We start from the raw sequence: 20,928 nt of genomic DNA, 5'->3' as shown, positions 1-20,928 counted from the left end.
CCCACAAGCAATAAAAATACAATAAGCAAGCCTAAGGAGTTAATAGAAACAATCATCATCGAATTAAAAAAAATTATAGCGGCAATAAAATTTTCCACTGCAACCGCATTGTGTCGATAACAGCCATGAAGGCTTCAAAACAAACAATGTATTGATATTCACAAACACACTCTATTTGGTGACTTTGTTGACAGAAAACGGGGACATTTTTACAATAAAGCTCGCAACCTCGACCTCACACGGTTTTCCGGAAAGAATATACAATGCGTTTCCGGTGCCGAAACCGGAGTGGCTAATTTATCGATACATCAACACAGTGGTCCATATCCGATAATTTAGGTAATTAGAGATTATAAAAGAAGGTTCCTATTTGAAACGTTAAATTGTACTGCTAAAAGCCCTCAGCGTTACGTGCTGACTCGTTACTGATAGCGCATACAATATCACGTAGTAATAAAAAAATGAGCGGAATGCGTTAAGTTAATCTGTTCACGAAAAAATCAACTATGAAAATGACCATACTTTTTAGGTGATGCATAACTTTTGAAACTACATTCAATACCTTACAAAACAAAAGGTATCACTCGATACCTTACAAACCTTCTGTCTACAAAACGAAAGTGATAAAAAAGCATTTCTGGCACGTTTTCTCTTAAACGAAATTATTGAGCAGTCTGAGCAGTAGCAATGTGCTTTGAAGCAAACCAGTATAATACAGTTCTTTCGAAAGATTGATTAATTCACATTATTAATATATACATTATGCATGTTCACGAATGTACCTCTAAACTTTTGTCGTCGTTATAGAATAGCAGTTAATAAATAATATTTGATCAACACTTAATAATTCGAAATTTTATTTATTTTCTCTCACAAATTTCGATCCATTTCATATTTCAAACACTCAATAATTCGTAATATTTTAAGACTCCTTCGAGTTTCGAATTAACGAGAGTGGACTGTATGTGTATTTATTCCTACAAGCTGTAGTCAGAGAACAACGACCACTGTAGTTCCTTTACTCGTTCGATTGGTATTGTTAATACACATAGTTTCAAATCACATAAAATTATGCTCATTTTCATAGTTGATTTTTTCATGAACAGATTAACGTATTCCGTTAATTTTTTTATTATTTTAGATTTTTCTTTGGTATTTACACATAGTGTAGGAAACAGAGGTTGAACCTTGCAAAATGGACACAAGTCCGGTTTTATTTTTTTTCTGGCATATCAAGGGGTGCTTATTATAAGACTAACTTTTTCTGAAAAAATTTCGCCCCGGAACCCCCCTTTTCACCCCTTTAAAGGGGGTAATTTATGGTTTTTGCAGAACGTAGCCCTTCCTGTAACATTTACAAAAAATTTCTTTTATAGAAATATGAAGAGGACTATATTTTCTACGATTTATTTCCGACAGCATCTCTCTATCATCCACCGTTTAGCAAGGGTGGCTTCCTAAAGTTGACAAGTTTTTAAAAAAGATGTTTTTAAAAAAAATATATTTTTCCCTAACTGTAACGGAAATTAAAAAGAAATGCTGCGGAAATTATTCACAAATAGATGATTGATTTTTTGGTATAGGTTTCACTTAAGGGTAATTGCCCTTTTTTTATTTACAGGGTGTTACATTTTAAAAAACCCCTTTTTATACCATCTGAACCGTTTATGCTAGAGTAAAAAGACTTTCAGCGATTACCCATGTACTGGTGTTATTTACAAATTTGTATAATGCACCCCTATTTTTTCCCCGGAACCACCCAAAAAAAAAGAAGAATTCATAAATAAAGTGATTTTCTTGGAATCCTTCACACACAATGCCCTTCATTAATATGCTTCAAATATCATTTTGTGCAAGTTATTATTACCCATGCATGGACACTAAAAGCGATTTCCTAGTGCAACCCCTGTAGCCAAAAACAATAAATAAAATGGGGGGTTGAAATTTTTTTTTTGTTTTTTGCTTTTTGATCCATATGGGCATATGCTTCATCAATAGTGCTTTTCAAAAATATATATGGTTATTGCAACATCCCTGCGCAAACCACCCCTATCCTTGAAAATATACTGCAGAAACTACCCCTATACCTTATCCAGCGTGTTTTTACGATTTTCTCATTACCTTTTCATTTGTTTTAAACAAAGCTTATACAAGGTTAAAGACCACTATTTACTCTAAAAATTAGGTCCTATTCATTTTTTTCGTTTAAGCAACCGTTACGGCACAGTGGCGCCGTAAACCTCATATATGCTTTGACGGGCTCCAGTTTTTGTTTATTTTTTCGTCATCTGTTTGTTTTATTGATAAAGTACTTATGTAAAATAAAACAACACAGTGTAACCTACAAATCATGACCTATGCACATTTTACATTCTTTGCTCCCCAAAGCTACAGTGGTGGCCCAAAATAAATTTTTTCATATTTTCGCCACCTACACGCATTTTATTGCGTTAATGCTACCTTAATAGCACAATATTCACCCCTAAGTGGTCGCTAAGCAGTGGCGGATCCAGGGAGTGGTGATGGGGGCGATCACCCCAACCCCTCTCAAACCAAGTGATATTATATTTGAAGATTATAAAAATATTCATTTATTTTTATAGAAATACTTATATTATATTAATATTATTTTTATAAGAATGACTTTTTATGCTTTAGCGACAGTGGCGGATCCAGCATCGTTAAGAGGGGGGTGCCAATTGGTTAAATTTCTATAAAAATAAATAAATATTTTTATAATCTTTGAATATAATATCACTTGGTTTGAGAGGGGGGGAGGTGATCACCCCCATCACCCCTCCCTGGATCCGCCACTGAGTAGCGACCACGTAAGGGTAAATATTGTGCTGTTAAGGTAGCATTAATGCAATAAAATGCATGTAGGTGGCGAAAATTTGCAAAAATTTATTTTGGGCCACCACTGTGGCTTTGGGGAGCAAAGAATGTAAAATGTGCATAAGTCATAATTTGTAGGTTACACTGTGTTGTTTTATTTTGCATAAGTACTTTATCAATAAAACGAACAGATGACGAAAAAAAAAACAAAAACTGGAGCCCGCCAAAGCATATATGAGGTTTACGGCGCCACTGTGCCGTAACGGTTGCTTATGCGAAAAAATGAATACGACATAATTTTTAGAGTAAATAGTGGTCTTTAACCTTGTATAAGTTTTGTTTAAAAATAATACATAGGTAATGAGAAAATCGTAAAAACATGCTCGCCAAGGGATAGGGGTAGTTTCTGCAGTATATTTTCAAGGATAGGGGTAGTTTTCGTAGAGATGTTGCAATAACCATATATATTTTTGAAAAGCACTATTGATGAAGCATATGCCCATATGGATCAAAAAGCAAAAAACAAAAAAAAAATTTCAACCCCCCAATTTATTTATTTTTTTTTGCTACAGGGGTTCCACTAGGAAATTGATTTTGGTGTCCATGCATGGTTAATAATAACGTGCACAAAATGATATATGAAGCATATTAATAAAGGGCATTGTGTGTGAAGGATTCCAAGAAAATCAATTTATTTATTAATTCTTCTTTTTTTTGGGTGATTCCGGGAAAAAAATGGGGGTGCATTATACAAATTTATAAATAGCACCAGTACATGGGTAATCGCTGAAAGTCTTTTTACTCTAGCATAAACGGTTCAGATGGTATAAAAAGAGGTTTTGTAAAATGTAACACCCTGTAATTAAAAAAAGGGCAATTACCCTTAAGTGAAAACTATACCAAAAAATCAGTCAATTACTTGTGAATAATTGCCGCATGATTTCTTCTTAATTTCCGTTACAGTTAGGGAAAAATATATTTTTTTTAAAAACATCTTTTTTAAAAACTTGTCAACTTTAGGGCGCCACCCCCGCTAAACGGTGGATGATAAAGAGATGGTGTCGGAAATAAATGGTAGAAAATATAGTCCTCTTCATATTTCTATAAAAGAAATTTTTTGTAGAAGTTACAGGAAGGGCTACGTTCCGCAAAAACCACAAATTACCCCCTTTAAAGGGGTGAAAAGGGAGGTTCCGGGGCGAAATTTTTTCAGAAAAAGTTAGTCTTATAATAAGCACCCCTTGATATACCAGAAAAAAAATAAAACCGGACTTGTGTCCATTTTGCAAGGTTCAACCTTTGTTTCCTACACTAACAGTTCAGCAAAGGTTTACTCAAACTTCTTTTTTGTACTTATACCGGGTGGAATAAAAAAATAGTTTTCTTATGTTAGGTTTGAGACACACTGTAGGGAGGACAAGGTACTAGTGTGAGTATGCATCAAAATCATATTATTGTCTTATGTTTTGTGACCATTTTTTTTTTATTTAATGTTCCTGATATTCTTAGAAACACAAAAATAGACGGTTTTATTTTTTGACAAGTATTTTAACTGAAACAAAAGTTTGAGACAACCTGTAGGGAGTAAAAGTTACAAAGATTGAAAACTTAACCTTTCAATTGCCAGATGACGCTAGTCACGTAATCCATACACGTCAGTTGCAATGTAGGGATAAATTTTCATGGTTTGGTCACTTCGAGCAGAGAGCAGCAGGCCTACGCCTCTCCGATGATGACTCCAATAAGAGTCGAGAATCGTCGATTCAGAGTGCTGGACTGCGCTCCCTGTTCTAAGTGAAAAATAAGATTGTTTTGCCTTCGCATTGCAACTGAATAAAAGTGGTATACATTTTTATTTTATTTTATATTAGTATTACTCCTATAGAGTAACTAGGTCCATTTTCCGTTGGAACTTTACCAAGCTGCAGACTGGGGTTGTGAATTGCAACTTTTTAGAATTCCCTCCCTTTGTCTTCACTGCAGCATCCATCTGGCTTGCAAATTGTAGAAGTCTTGGAGGTGTTATCAGGGAAATGGACCAATAAGTTTTTAATTTAAAAATCTTTTAGTAATATTTTTAATATTTTTCAATATTATTAATGTTGCTATTAGGATTGAAAACTTAAACTTTCAATTGCCAGATAACGCTAGTCACCTAATCCATACACGTCAGTTGCAATGTGGGGATAAACTTTCATGGTTTGGTCACTTCGAGCAGAGAGTTCATGGCCTCTCCGATGATGACTCCAATAAGAGTCGAAAATCGTCGATTCAGAGTGCTGGACTGCGCTCCCTGTTAAGTGAAAAATAAGATTGTTTTGCCTTCGCATTGCAACTGAATAAAAATGGTATACATTTTTATTTTATTCTATTTTTTTACTTTTTCTGATATCTTTAATAACAAAGAAACTAGATGGTTTTACTCTTTAATATGTGTCTTAACTGACCCCATGTGATACGTGAGGAGGCCATGTCTTATCATACCACTAAGATGAAATTATTTCCTATATCTAGTGCGAAAGGAACAGAGTGTTCAAAGACAGAAAATCTGTGCAATGCACCTCTCGCTTTTTACGGAGCCTCCACGTAGACACCAAATACGTACTTACTCCATTAAACAATATTGTCTTCTCCTTATGTTGCGCGTTGCATACCGCTCACTTGGTCTACAACTATGTCGACCAGAATTAACGTTATGTGCCTTTCTGTTTTTAAAGGTATGTTAACTGTTATTTTTTATTGTCAATTTAGTTTTGTTTCAATTAAAACACGCCATGTTAAAGAATAAACCCGTATATTTTCTTTGTTTCTAAAGATATCAGGGACATTCACAAAACAAAAATGTTCACAAAATATAAGACTACAATACGATATCGATGTATACCCACACTTACAGCTTGTCTTCCCTACAGATTGTTTCAAATTGAACACCCTATCTTTTCTTCCACCCGGTATAAGTTCAAAAAAGAAGTTTGAGTAAGCCTTTGCCTAACTGTGTAAATACCAAAGCAAAATTTAAAATAATAAAAAAATTAGCGGAATCCGTTATAGAAAAGGCGAAAAGGAGATTTTTTTGCATAATAACATTCGTGAGACACCCCAGAATAAGGTTCAAGAAGTCGCCCACGCGAAAAGTGGTCCAATTTTTTTTAACAATTTTTTTTAATCAAATTGCAAAAATCAATATTCTCGGCCCGGAAATTTTTTTTTAGATTTTTCGGACCCTTCTGGACAGAAAAGGTCTCTTGTAATTTTTCTCTAAAGTTGATCGTGTTGTTATAAGCAATTTAAAATTTGAAAAACGCGAAAATGGCCATTTTTAAGATTTAATAACTCGGTTAAAGAATATTATTATGAAAGTCAGAAAGTGACTAAATCAAATTTAAAGCCACCCCTTCATGATCCTGAAGAAATTTGTGTTATTAATTTATTACTAAGCTGTTATTTTTATTTATTAATAATGAGCGGTAAGATCGTTTTGACGCGGCTGTAAATGTGAGTGTGAGTGCGAGTGAGATGCGCCATTGGACTGCCTGAATGGCATCTCTTTCGCACTCATCATGGACTGCCGCCTAATACGTGCATGGCGCTCATTATTTTTACTTAAAAATAACAGCTTAGTAATCAAATAATGACAAAAATTTCTTCAGGATCTTGTAGGGGGGGGGGGGGCTTTAAACTTTGATTAAGTTACTTTTTGACTTTCAGAGTAATAACTTTTAACCGAGTTATTAAGCCTTGAAAATCGCCCATTTTCGTTTTTTTCAATTTTAAAATGCTTTTAAAAATTATAAGAGACCTTTTTTATCCAGAATATTTTAAAAAACCTAAAAAAAAATGTCCGGGCCAAAAATATCGATTTTTACAATTTGATTAAAAAAAAATTGTTAAAAAGAACTTGGACCACTTTTCGCGTGGGCGACTTCTTGAATCTTATTCTGAAATGTCTCACGAATTTGATTATGCAAAAAAATCTCATGTGAGTCTTTTCTCCAAAGAACTCGCCGTTTTCGCCTTGTCTATTAATCTATTCACAAAAAATCAATTATGAAAATGAGCATAATTTTAGGTAATGCATAACTTTTGAAACTATGTATAGTTTTCTTTGTACGTGGCTATGTACAGAGAATGCCCGATTACATTATCCCTAAACAGATTTTGGCATGGACACCACAACGGAGAAGGAAAAGAGGAAGACCGAGAAGCAGCTGGAGGGAGGGAATTGAAAAAGAACTAGAGGAAAGAGAAATCTCTCCAGATCTGTGGTTAAAAAAGAAGAATGGCGGTTAGGACTCGGAGGGCGTCGGAGAACGCTGGTAAACCGAGAGTAGCAGTAATAGGTTTCTTCGCAAGTAAAAAATTTGGATTCTATTTTATCCAGTGATGATTGATTTTCCTATTTTGATGTTAAACATAATGGATTGCATCTACTCCTCGACCCAATATGTTGGATGATATATTGTCGGAACCCATGGCTTTTTTAATTTTCAGGAAGGATCGGAACGAACAAATCAGAGTATCAATTAAACAAGCTAGTCATTGATATTTCAGTTATTTCTTATTTAATGAGACTTCAATATAAACACACATTGGTGCATTATTTATTATGGGACGTTTGGCAATCAAAGTCTTCCTTCGTAAAAATTTCGAAATACACGCCTTTTAAAAACACCTGTTTCAAGTGAATGACCATAAATATATCTTGGTGAGATAAAAATATTGTTTGTTTTTTCTTGAAAGCATGTCCTTTACCGGCGGAATTAGACGACACGCTTTGAGTGGATGGCTAGGAATAGGTGCACGATAAAAAGCATTGTGGCACGTGAAAAAAACACACACGCATATAGACAGGATAAGCTTGGTATTCGACATCGTTAATTGCGGTAATTGTGAAGTTTCTCTAGTTTATGAGTCTATTACAAAACAAGAATGAGGAAAGCGGTCATCAACAGCAACCGACTAGGTTCCATAATCATTCTTATGGCGCCATGCTATTTTATCTTTGACGGCTTGCTGGCGTTTGTCCGTCAACGGATCAATGGATTCAAACAACTGCAGGGAGATAATTTATGGCCCTTGCAGTATCAGAAATTCAAGCTAAACACTTGAAAAGACGAATAACTTAATAAGTAAGAATACTTTCAGAGACAAGTTCAATTGAGGCCTATAGAATCAAAACCTGCTAGATCCATTTTTTCAAATTTTTCAAGAGACTAAAAAAACATTAAAAATGTAAATTTTTCAAAAGTATCCGGCATTTGTTAAACAAAGTGGCATCAATAAATGTCATAAAATGGCTTACTAATAGTCTTACTAATGGTATAGTCATTTTTCTGCATGCTACTTGTACTTTTAGTTTGGATTTAGTAGATTTTCATTCTAAGCCCACATACTAGAGAGTTTTTAAGCCCCTTATTTCAGCAACGTTAAACGTTATACGCTATTCTGCTCATGCGCATTAACTGAAAAATAACGTATTACTTTATTAGCGGATAAGGTATCCCCTTATTTAGGTAGAAATAAGGTTCACGTTATTAAGGGATTACGTATTTGTAAGATTGCCAAATGTCATATATCTAACTCATAAAAAACGAAAAAAAAAAGGCCATATGAGCTGAACCAAAGACAACTAGAATAAAAAATAATAGTAACGATGTATAAAATTGTAATCAAAATTTGTTTTTCTTAAAAACCATAAGGTACTAACTTATTATATAATTGAATATAATCTGCTTGGCAACCCTGGTAGAATAATTCTAAATTACACCATTTCTTGAGAAATCTGACACTTGATTGAATTGTCTTGTTAAACTTAGAATGGATGTGTTGTGTTCCTAAAGTAGTAAATTGTCTTTGGTGAACGTCTTAATACATTTTCTTCCACTATGGCAAATAATTCAATAAAATAAGTTATAGCACACAACTGCCGTTTTGTAGGTTACGTTTGCCAAATGTCAATTAACGTTAACCAGTGTGTGTATTTTCTGAAGGGTTTCAAAAACTATTCGTTATCCCTTATTCATCACTCAGTGCGCATGACAAGTATAACGTTTTACGTTTAACGTACGTCAAAAAGTAGAGGGTCTAAAATCTCTCTAATATTGCTCATTTTCAACTGCTTTTAGGCGCAATTAATGCACTATTAAACCATTTTGATAGGAAAACATAAAAAAAAGAAGTATTTTATTGTTCATAAAACTTGAAGTATTGAAAATATACAAGAAAAAGAAGTATTTTATTGTTCATAAAACTATGGACATAGCATGGTTTGATTTTACGTTAACATTTCAGAGGTATTTTGAAGAGGATTTAGAAGGTTTTGAGCCGAAACCTTATTACTGTAGATTAATACATACTTGAACTTTGAAATTGTGGAAAAAAAGGGAAAACGAAAAATTTAGGATTTAGCAGGTTTTGATTCTGATGGGTGCAATTTTACTTTATGAAACATTCGAGGAAATGTGCAAAAATGCTGATCAAGCGATTCAAATGTTTGCCACCTGAGTATATGTATAAGTTTTTGCTATTCTCGTTTATACAGGGTCTCCAGAAACTTTTCTAACAAACGACGACCAGAGATTCCTCAGATAATTTTAAGACAATTTAACCCAATTCATCTAGTCCGAAAATGTTTCTTAAGGGAGCTAGAGCTCTTTGAAGATGGCGTCTTGTAATTAAGTTTTTTTTAAAAACCTTCAGACGGTATCTATTTAGAAAAACCAAAACTGAGTCGTCTATTTTTTATCCAGAGATAAATCGATTCCATCAATTGAGAATTTTTAGTACTGATCATAGGCGTTCGTTTTGTGTACGGCAACCGTTATTTCATCACATAACTTTTTTGTCTTTACCTTTTAAGTATTTTTGATACTGGATTATTAAATTGTAAAGTATTATAGTACTAAAAGGTACTCTAGTTTTAAGTCGGTAGGATACACCGTTTTCTAGAAAAATCGATTTAAAAATTATTTCGTTTTTTCGATATAATATGTAAGTATGTATATGTATTGAGGTATTTATTAGGACATCACCAAAAGAGGGATTTCGTTCATTTGCGGTTATTTTATGTATATTAATTGCTGGGAAACACTATGATTCAGGCTTCCAGATACACTTACATAAAATAAACATTATCTTTCTTATTCTCAAGAAAATTTTGAAGGACGTCTTATAAAATTTTCCGCATCTATAACCGATTTCGCAATTAGCATTAACACATTTTGTTCTAATTTTGCTGAGTTGTATACGTTCAGAAATTTAAAATATTCTGTTGTAAAAAATATTTTATCAGTGGTATTATAATTTTTATGCCTGTTGTGAACTTGTAGTCCACAGTACATCGTTATTTTTGGAAGATGATTACAAAAGTCTTAAACACGGTCTTAACTGCTTTGTTTGAGCGAGTCTACCACTTTCTGAAAAATTTCAGAGTGCATGTTTTACGCGTTTCCGCGTCCCGAGTCATTAGCATATTAAACGTTGTCGGACTAACGAAACGCGGCTGTAAATTTGTCGAACAAGAGATCGACAATCTTTATTAATTAAAAAATGTAAGTATGTACTTTAAATTGAAAATTAGGAGTATTGTAATAAGGTCGTAGAGTCCGACACCCACAAGATGTCTCTCTAGTGCGGTAGTTTTGTTACAAAGATTGTTAATCTCTTGTCCGACAAATTTACAGCTGCGTTTCGTTAGTCCGACAACGTAAATATGGTAATGACGCGAGACGCGGAAACGCGCCTAACCTGCACTCTGAAATTTTTCAAAAAGTGGTAGACTCGCCTGAACAAAGCAGTTAATACCATTTTTAAGACTTTTGTAATCATCTTCAAAAAAGGACGATGTACTATGGACTATTAGTCATCACCTATTTTTAAACTAATCTTTTATTGTAGCTGTTACTTATTTTTCTGAAGTAAATATAAAAATCGGAAACAAGGTAGTTGCTAACTTCAAAACAACAAAAGGATTACTACAGGGATGCCCAACGTCACCGACTCTATTTAAAATATTTTTAGAACACGCACTAACAACTTGGAAGACAAAGTGTAGGGGTATGGGAATACCGATAAGGGACGATTATCTCTACACATTGTGTTTTGCAGACGATCAGGTGGTGATGGCTCAAGATGAAGAGGATATCAGTTACATGGTAAGAAAACTAAAAGAGGAATACAAAAAGGTGGGCCTGGAAATAAATATGAAGAAAACGGAATACTTAGTAATATCGGAAGAAGACGTAAAAAACTTAGAAGTAGAAGAACAAGTTGAAATAAAAGGAACGAAGAATTTTAAATATTTGGGCTTTATAATGTCGAAAAGGGGAACAACAGAAGCAGAAATAAAAAGTAGATTGGGACAAACAAGATCTTGCATCAGACAACTCCATAATGTAATCTGGAATAAAAACATCAAGGGAAAAACAAAAAGAATGATATACCAGACAATAGTAAGAAGCATCATGACATATGCCGCAGAAATTTGGGTCATAAACAAAAAAACCCAAAAAAGCATTCTGGCAACCGAAATGGAATACTGGAGAAGATGCTGTGGTCTCACCAGAAGAGACAGAATAACAAATGAGGAGATAAGGAGAAGAATGCAAGTGGAAAAAGATGCCCTGCAATATATAGACGAGAGAAGACTGAAATGGTACGGCCACGTACGCAGAGCAGAAAACACTTGGATAAACAAGGTTGCAGAATGGAGCCCAAGAGGAACGAGAAGAAGAGGACGACCTAGAAGATCTTGGAAAAATGAAGTCGACGAAGCCATGTCTAAGAAAGGATTGGAAGACGGAGACTGGGAAGATCGAAAAAAATGGAAGTCCTGGCTGACGGAAGGGAAACGGCATTAGCTGTAGACAACCCTTTATATATATATATATATATATATATATATATATATATATATATATATATATATATATATATATATATATATATATATATGTAGGTTTCTTTTAAAGACAATCGTAATAAAAGTCCGTTTGATGTTTAATAGTTTTAATTAATAAAATAGATGTCTAAATTATTGTTACTATTAAATTATCGAAATATAAAAGTACTTGTGTAATTGCGACCAAAAATCTTACATGTTCTTACTCTTACAAAAGGGAAATGTATTTATAAATCATTAATATAATCTAATCAATATAATACCCGTCTAAGTATTATCCCTTAACCTTAACGTTTGACGCCGCGGTTTACCTGAAAAACCCAACCGCCGCGGTTCGTACACATGAGAGCGATTGACTGGCGGTCTCATTCCTCCCCTAGTAAAGTTACAACCGCCGCGATTTTGAGCGGTTGCATTTGTTTCTATGTTAAACTTGAACCGCGGCGGTTGGGTTTTTCAGGTAAACCGCGGCGTCAAACGTTGGCAAACCGCCCATGTAAACAAGCTGTAAGAACATAGGTCCGTCGCGTTTATGGTGTTATCATCGACTAAATGTATTCGTTCCCACACAACCAAAATTCCTTTACTGCTAATCTTCCCTTTTTCATGGTTTAATTCGCTTTCGCGGGAACTAGCCTATTAGTAATAAAAATTGGGTCAAAGGGCTCTACTTTGTTATTTTTATGTCTTAAAAATAAACAGAAACTGCTCACTTAAACTACCACTCGATTAGATACGCCCACCCATCTGTGCATTTTAGAGCCTCGCCGACAACCGCTCGTTTCGTGTTTGTAAATACGAATAATTAAAGAAATATTATATACAAGGTATCTTAAAAATTAACATAAAATATTTACAATCCTACATTCGGCCATCCTGTTCAATCCTACATTCGGCCATCCTGTTCGAATTCGACCCGAATTCCGTTTAGTTACCTATCCGCGACTTCATGTACTCTGAATTTGGATTCACTTGTACTACCATGTACTGTCCTAAATATTTCTTCTGTAGTTTGAGTGCTCCACCAAACTGTGTTCTCTTGATTGCCAATAAGTTCTCCTTTTTGTACTTTCTCGGCCTTTTTCTTCGTAGATCATATCTGCGTCTATTTTCCTCTTGAATTTTGAGTAACTGACGTCGACTCTCGTTTCTCAGCATCTCTCTATCTTCATCAAATTGTTTAATTATCTCCTGTTCTATGATCTCCTTCATCCTCAGATCTTCTTTGTTCTTCATCTTCGTTCCGAACAGTACTTCAAACGGCGTCGACTTTATGCTTCTTTGTTCGCAATAGTCTTCGAATTCCTTCGCCGTAAATGCGGTACCTCTGTCAGATATTATACGGAGCGGATTTCCGAAATACTTTGGATGTCTCCTCACGCATTCTATAACTTCTTTTTTGCTTCCAAGTATACATTTAACGCAATTCCCTATACAGTGCTCGATTTTTTCTCTAAGATTTGGATTGTAACATCCTCTTCGAATCAAATCTTGTGTTTTTGTTACAGCAAAATGTCCTACCTCGTGTAAGTTTCTAATTATTTCTGTTTGCTTTCTTTTCGGAATGACCAACACTTCCTTGCCGTCTTCGTATTTAAAAGGAATATTGTTTTTTATAAAGAAGTCCTCGTATGTTTCCGTCGTCTTTGTCTTGTCCGGTTCGTAACTTTTGACTACTCCCTCTATATCCGTCTTTATTTTTTTATCTTCTGTATGGTTCAGCTGAAAATGATTATTGACTGTCGTCTCGCTAATTACTGTAATCCTCCTTATAAAAGTATCTACTCTTTTTTTAGATAAAATTATTCCGTCTTCGGTTATTGTAACTTCTGCTTGTCTCAGTATATTGTTTCCGAGAATAATTTCAACGTCTAGTGCTTCTTTTGGAATAACATGAAATAAAATATTAAAATCCTCTCCTTGAATTTCTACCATTTTATTAAATGAACCTAAAGTTTTAACTCTCGTACCTCCTAATCCACTTAAATCTAATATGTTTTGTGAAAGAATCACGTCATCAAAATATTTTTCAAAACTATCTTCTCGTACTGAACTAATGTCACTTCCTGTATCCAATAATGCACGTAGTGATAATTTTCCAACCTTCAATGTTACCGAGTTTTTATACCCCAAGTTAACAACATTTACATGTCCAGAAGTTGATGGTTCTTCTTCTTTCTCATTGCATCGAAAAGACCTGTGTCCAAACTGATTGCATCTAAAACATTTTACTCCCTTGGCTTTGTCAGGACAATCCATCGATCTGTGTCCCTCAATTCCACAATTGAAACATTTTTCTTCCTTTTTATTCCTACTTTAAAATTATCAATATTTACTACAAATACTAACAAAGTTATGAGTTATTAAAATAAATGAACAGAAACAAACAATGAAAAAAAACAAAAAGAAGTTAATCGTTAAATAATTTATGATAGTTCTCAACATTCACTGTTTATCGTCAAAGTTCCAGTTCACAGCTCCTCGAAAAAAATAATCTTTGGTCAGATTTCTAATTTCCAGACACAAGACCAAAGTGTCTTGACTATTTTTAAAATATTGGAACAAACACACCTGATTTCTCCTTGGTAATACTGCTTGCTATGATTGCGTCTCGTCGTCGTGCGTCGTCTTCACTGCCCAAACAGCCGTCGTATTTGCCTAACAGCGTCGTCTACACTGTACTAGCCTGCTACAGTTTCCCAAAGTACGAAAATCACCAATAGTTTAAAAAAGTCCGAAAATCACCAACAGTCTCCACGTTTCCCGAACAGTCCTAAACAGTTTCCAAAAATTACGTCTCGTCACTTGAGCCGATTTTTTAATTACACTTCACTTTACGGTATTTCGCGAACTTTACGACGAAATTGTCTTTCTTAGATCCGCGATTGAGCCCCCAAAATGTAGCTTTTGTTTAAAGACAATCGTAATAAAAGTCCGTTTGATGTTTAATAGTTTTAATTAATAAAATAGATGTCTAAATTATTGTTACTATTAAATTATCGAAATATAAAAGTACTTGTGTAATTGCGACCAAAAATCTTACATGTTCTTACTCTTACAAAAGGGAAATGTATTTATAAATCATTTGCGTCTAATCAATATAATACCCGTCTAAGTATTATCCCTTAACCTAAGAACATAGGTCCGTCGCGTTTATGGTGTTATCATCGACTAAATGTATTCGTTCCCACACAACCAAAATTCCTTTACTGCTAATCTTCCCTTTTTCATGGTTTAATTCGCATTCGCGGGAACTAGCCTATTAGTAATAAAAATTGGGTCAAAGGGCTCTACTTTGTTATTTTTATGTCTTAAAAATAAACAGAAACTGCTCACTTAAACTACCACTCGATTAGATACGCCCACCCATCTGTGCATTTTAGAGCCTCGCCGACAACCGCTCGTTTCGTGTTTGTAAATACGAATAATTAAAGAAATATTATATACAAGGTATCTTAAAAATTAACATAAAATATTTACAATCCTACATATATATATATATATATATATATATATATATATATATATATATATATATATATATATATATAATATATATTTGTTTTTCTTGGGTTTAGGTTCAGAGATTATGTTTTAAATTTGGAACTAGATTTTATTGTTCATTTACAATCAACGTTTCGGCAGAAACTCTTGCCTTTGTCAAGATTGATTTCTAAAAATTTTTACAAATGAAAAACAATACATTATTTTAGAACAATATTAAAACTTACCAAACACGTAAAACGACACACTAACGACGATGAACAGATACAAATTAAAAATTGAGTGTATCTGTTTGATTGTAGTGTATTTGTATCTGTTCATCGTCGTTAGTGTGTCGTTTTACGTGTTTGGTAAGTTTTAATATTGTTCTAAAATAATGTATTGTTTTTCATTTGTAAAAATTTTTAGAAATCAATCTTGACAAAGGCAAGAGTTTCTGCCGAAACGTTGATTGTAAATGAACAATAAAATCTAGTTCCAAATTTAAAACATAATCTCTGAACCTAAACCCAAGAAAAACAAATATATATTATATATAATTAGTATGGTTCAAGAACATCAATAAAACTATATATATATATATATATATATATATATATATATATATATATATATACTTATTTCTCTTACTGGGTTTTTTAATATTACATCTGATACCTCACCTACTCCACTTTTTGACATATTATTATCTAAGATATTATATGAGCAAATTGAATGCTTCCAATATTCGGCAATGCTAATACACAAAAAAACTTTCTTTCCATTGAAAAAAGTTCTCATTTTCTATATCGCATTTCTATCTCCCCCAAAAGATTTGTTTTAATGAAACAAGGGTACTTCTTCTTTCTCATAATCCTTAGTGCTCTTTAGGGCGTCGGATGGGATATTTAAAAGCTTTAATTCAGGTTAATCCACAATAGGAAATCATATGGTGGCAAATAATTTGGTCTTATTAAATAAAAATGATCTTACTCGTATATTTTATATTTTTCTCCACCAAAAGCTTTGTTTTTGTCCCTGTATAGAAGGTTATTAAGAAATTACGATACAATCCATGTTAGAACGGGCCTAAGACAGGGAGATGCCCTATCCTGTACCTAATAACATCACATTAGAGAAAATAATTAGAGAGTCAAAAATCAACACCAGAGGAACAATAATAACAAAACGTTTACAAATATTGGCATTCGCAGATGATGTTGATATCACAGCTAGAAGCGAAAGAGATGATAGAAGCATTTAATGCGATAGAAAGAGCAGCACAAAACAATGGCCTAAACATTAATAAAATAAAAACCAAACACATGAAGGCCAGCAAATCGACAGGCCAAAGAAACTTACAGAATCTGACATAGACTATAACATCGAAAGCGTGAAAAATTTTACATCTAGGTTTACTAGTTACCGCAGATAACAATGTCATTGAAGAAGTTAAGAGAAGAATACATATTGCTAATAAAACATATAATGGACTAATTAAACATCTAAGATCTAACAACATCACAAGAAAAACCAAATGAAAAATATACAAAACCCTGATAAAACCAGTCCTTATATATGGATCAGAGACATGGACACTGTCGAAAAGCGATGAGAACCTATTAGGTACGTTTGAACGAAAAATTCTTAGACACATATATAAGAGGGTGAAAGAAAATGAAGTATCGCGCAGAAGATATAATTTTGAACTACACGCAGCATACAACGAACCCGACGCATAACATCCTAAAGATCGGACGTCTGCGCTGGATGGGCCATATTTAACGAATGTTGGAGACTGAAACACCAAAACATATAATGAGGCAGAGAGCAGTAGGGAGATAATCAAAGGGATGACAACTTAGATACATGGAACAAGTGGAACAAGATCTGAACACACTTAAGATTACCAACTGGAAAAACATAACAAGGAACAGAACGGAATGGCGGAAAATCCTAGAACAAGCCAGGACATAAAAAGGGTTGTCGAGCTATTGATGATGGTAATGATGATTAAAAGGTTATTTCTTGTCTTTGTGTAAGTAGGTACTAAATTTAACTTTAAATTTCTGTACTTTAAAATTTAAACCCATAACGATGTCTCTGTCTCTACTATGATGGAAGTTTAAATAAACCTGTTATTTTAAAATATGTTATCAACATAGAAAACAACTGAAAGTTGCGGTTAAAAATTCTGTTCAATACTTACAATTGGCTGAAGATATCAAAACTTTGGAAGTCAGCAGGTGAACTCAACTTTCGTCTGTTTCTACTCCACGCCTGTCTTTGCTTCTTTAACCGTTTTTCCGAATTTTTCGAACTGAGATGCTTCTTCAAAAATCGTTGCCATTGTGTCAGACCCTCTCCCTCCTCGCACTCCGAACAACTACTAGTCGAACCCACACTACTTTTTCGGCTATTAAAAGTACTATCACACCAAGAAGACTTTCTGCTTTCCGGGGTCGAAGGTGTCGTGATACTCGACTTCCTTGATTCGAAACCAGACGAAGATGATTTTCGTTCGATCAGACTGCTTTTTCTGCTATCAGTAGGAGATGATATTCCGATTTCCACGGAATGTCTTCTTGTAGGAATGCTATCGAAACTAATCTGGCTATTCTGTTGTTTTAACCAGCGGATAACATGTTCGTTCTTGTCTTCTTCTAAAGAATCTAAAGGAAAATCTAGATTTTCATAAATCTTTTCTTCGGTAGGAACGTACCCTAGTTTTCTTCTTCTTGGCTTAAATTCTTCTTCTTTTATTTCTGTTCTATTGGTTTTCTTAGGAATATCTTCGTCGGGGATCTTCTCAATTGCGTTAATTATATCGTTATCTAAAGCATCCTTACTGTACTTGCAGTATTTCTTGAGTAACCTTAGGACTATCTCATCATTTTCATTGGATAATTTATCAGTCTTTAGATCAGTCTGAGGCTTTAATAAATTATTGTTAATAAATAAATTATCTTTATCTAAGGACCTTAATTCTGGCATCGACGGCCTACGGGGCTGCTCCACAATTTTATCTTCTGGAATTTGACCTAAGCTAACTTTACGTTCATTCGAATTATCACTAATTTTTATCACATTTTCACTAATTATATTTTTATTTTCCATATCTTGGAACATAAGTTCTTTGTGCTTTTCGGTGAGCTCCGTAAAACCATTTTCTTGCAAGATGAGTTCTTTGTTGGCTACCCGGCGGACAAAGTCTGAGATTGTCGCCCAATGGGCCTGCGTGAGGACACCATGGAGTCGGATGGATGATAGCTGGAGCGGGATCCATTTATTGTCTCTGTAGCACCAAACGACCCCTCCGTTTAGGTTCACCATTCTTCAGACCACGCATTAAAGATGAGTGACACCGACAGAACGGGCTTTGGTGCTATAAATTAAAATTAAAACAGAAAATCACTAACTTTGCCACAAATCGGTATTTCAACAATGCCTTGGATACTTTTTTGTAGTTACAATGACTAATAATAATTGAAGTATTTCGTTATTTATCAGACACTAATTCATACCATATAAATTTTTTTAAGTAGAATAATAACATAGACAACAATAAAAAACAGCCAAGCACATTTTTAACGACTGACTATGTCACAATAGGTTTAATGCCATAAAAAGATTGGTCATTTCAATACAATATAAATATCCTATACATACTATACAGTGATGAGAACGCTAATACCAGGCGTAAAAGACGGAAACCATATTGCTGTGAGATAAAAAGAGATGGAACTTGAAGAGGTGGGAAATTTAGCAATAGAAACCAATAAATTTACATTATATTGATTGTTTCCCACCTTTAGACGTATCGGAGTAGTTTGACAACTACCACTGTGACAGTGGCAGTTTTAGTTGTCATACTCCTCTGATACGTCTAAAGGTGGGAAACAATCAATATAACGTAAATTTATAGGTTTCTATCGCTAAATTTCCCCTCTACTAGTTTCATCTCTTTTATCTCACAACTTAAATATGCGCTATTAGCGCGCCCATCACTGTATTCCGTTAACAAGAAACCATTTAATAAAACAAAATCAATGGGAAAGTCCCAGTAGCTGGCTGTATACCATAATTAAAAATCATATAGAACAAGTAAAAACTTCGTTTGTATAATGGTATAAAAAGTTTATTGAAAAACTATTAAAAAGTCATCCAAAAGGATTCGTAAAACGTTTTCAATCTAGATCAGATCATCTTCAGTGCCTAGAACGAAGTATTTCCACGTTAGAATGAATGCAAAAGGTTAAGATTATGACTAGTTAAAGAAAAAATGTGGAATATACTTACGTTCTGCTTAGTACATGAAACTAGCAACCTTTTAGAATAGGTGACATCGAGAAATATGATTTACATTTTTAAAAGATGATGTTAGTGGCGACTCCAAGTCGATGTTAAGCGATAAATTTAAGAGTGCTCAAAGGGCAACATGATTCACTGCTCGATGGTAACGTGTGGTACTTGCCAGTTCGATGGACACACGTTACAATCGAGCAGTGAATCATGTTGCCCTTTGAGCACTCTTAAATTTATCGCTTAACATCGACTTGGAGTCGCCACTAACATCATCTTTTAAAAATGTAAATCATATTTCTCGATGTCACCTATTCTACAAGGTTGCTAGTTTCATGTACTAGGCAGAACGTAAGTATATTCCACATTTTTTCTTTAACTAGTCATAATCTTAACCTTTTGCATTCATTCTAACGTGGAAATACTTCGTTCTAGGCACTGAAGATGATCTGATCTAGATTGAAAACGTTTTGCGAATCCTTTTGGATGACTTTTTAATAGTTTTTCAATAAACTTTTTATACCATTATACAAACGAAGTTTTTACTTGTTCTCTAAAACCATTTAATGTTAAATTTTAATGTCTTCTAGAATTCTAGAGGATCTGTCTTATTGAATGAATCTAGTTAACTGTTGATTTTGCTGAAGTGAATCCGATCTAGTATTTCCCAATTATGTCCACTGTGTAAACTAGTAGCCTTTCGTAGCTTACAAAATAGTGGCATATTTGCCAGTATTTTGTAAGCAGTCGTTAACAGGGTTATACCTTTATAGTTGTCACACTGGAGGTAGTCGGCTTTTTTATATTATAACGGGTATATCACGCCTTACGACCATTCACAAGGCGTGGTCCCATTTGCCAAACAAGAAATACAGTATCTGTAGCAGGCCGTCGCCACTATTCTTGTGAAGTTCCCTGCAAATTTGATCAGTTCCTGGTGATTAATTATTATTAAACTTTTTAATGGCTTAACTAAGCAACCCTCTCAACGGTAGATAGTCTTTCCTTTAGGTTGAATAGAATAGGTCGGATAACAAGCTCCTTAAAATCCCACATTCCGACATTATTTAACATTGGAACGACTTCAAAGTGATCTTAAAATTTCTGAACTTACTAACGTAAACATACCAATATAAAGTAGTCTATAATTTGTAATCAGTTAACATTTGATATTATGCACGTACACGCTATCACCAATAACCTTTCATGGTTGACGCGGTTCTCTTAATTAAAAAAAAATCAAGGGAACTCTAGATGTAATATGAAAATACAGTGATGAGCGCGCTAATAACCGGCAAAATAGCACAAAAGATGGAAAACCTATTAAGTTGTGACTTAGAAAGAAATGAAACTAGTCAAGCTGGGAAAGGGCCTAGCCGGGTAAGATGATGAAAAGTGCCCCCAACTCG

The 20,928-nt window shown here is 34.1% G+C and overlaps 1 protein-coding gene across 2 annotated transcripts in view; it reads right to left on the bottom strand.

Moving 5' to 3' along the window:
• The window catches only part of LOC114327783 (tyrosine-protein kinase Src42A), a 460,643-nt gene that overhangs the window by 72,838 nt on the left and 366,877 nt on the right, over window positions 1-20,928 (bottom strand). Inside the window, exon 2 of one of the 2 annotated variants that reach the window (XM_028276490.2) lies at window positions 17,427-18,602. The exons of the other annotated variant lie outside the window; for it this stretch is intronic. Coding sequence (XP_028132291.1) covers window positions 17,427-18,550 — 1,124 coding nt within the window. The 5' untranslated portion in view covers window positions 18,551-18,602. The remainder of the gene's footprint in view (window positions 1-17,426; window positions 18,603-20,928) is intronic. 2 annotated transcript variants of the gene reach the window in all.

Source organism: Diabrotica virgifera, chromosome 1, assembly GCF_917563875.1.
Source record: "Diabrotica virgifera virgifera chromosome 1, PGI_DIABVI_V3a".
Lineage (NCBI taxonomy): Eukaryota > Metazoa > Arthropoda > Insecta > Coleoptera > Chrysomelidae > Diabrotica > Diabrotica virgifera.
The sequence above is the reverse complement of the archived record's forward strand: the minus strand, read 5'-3'. Positions and strand labels throughout refer to the sequence as shown.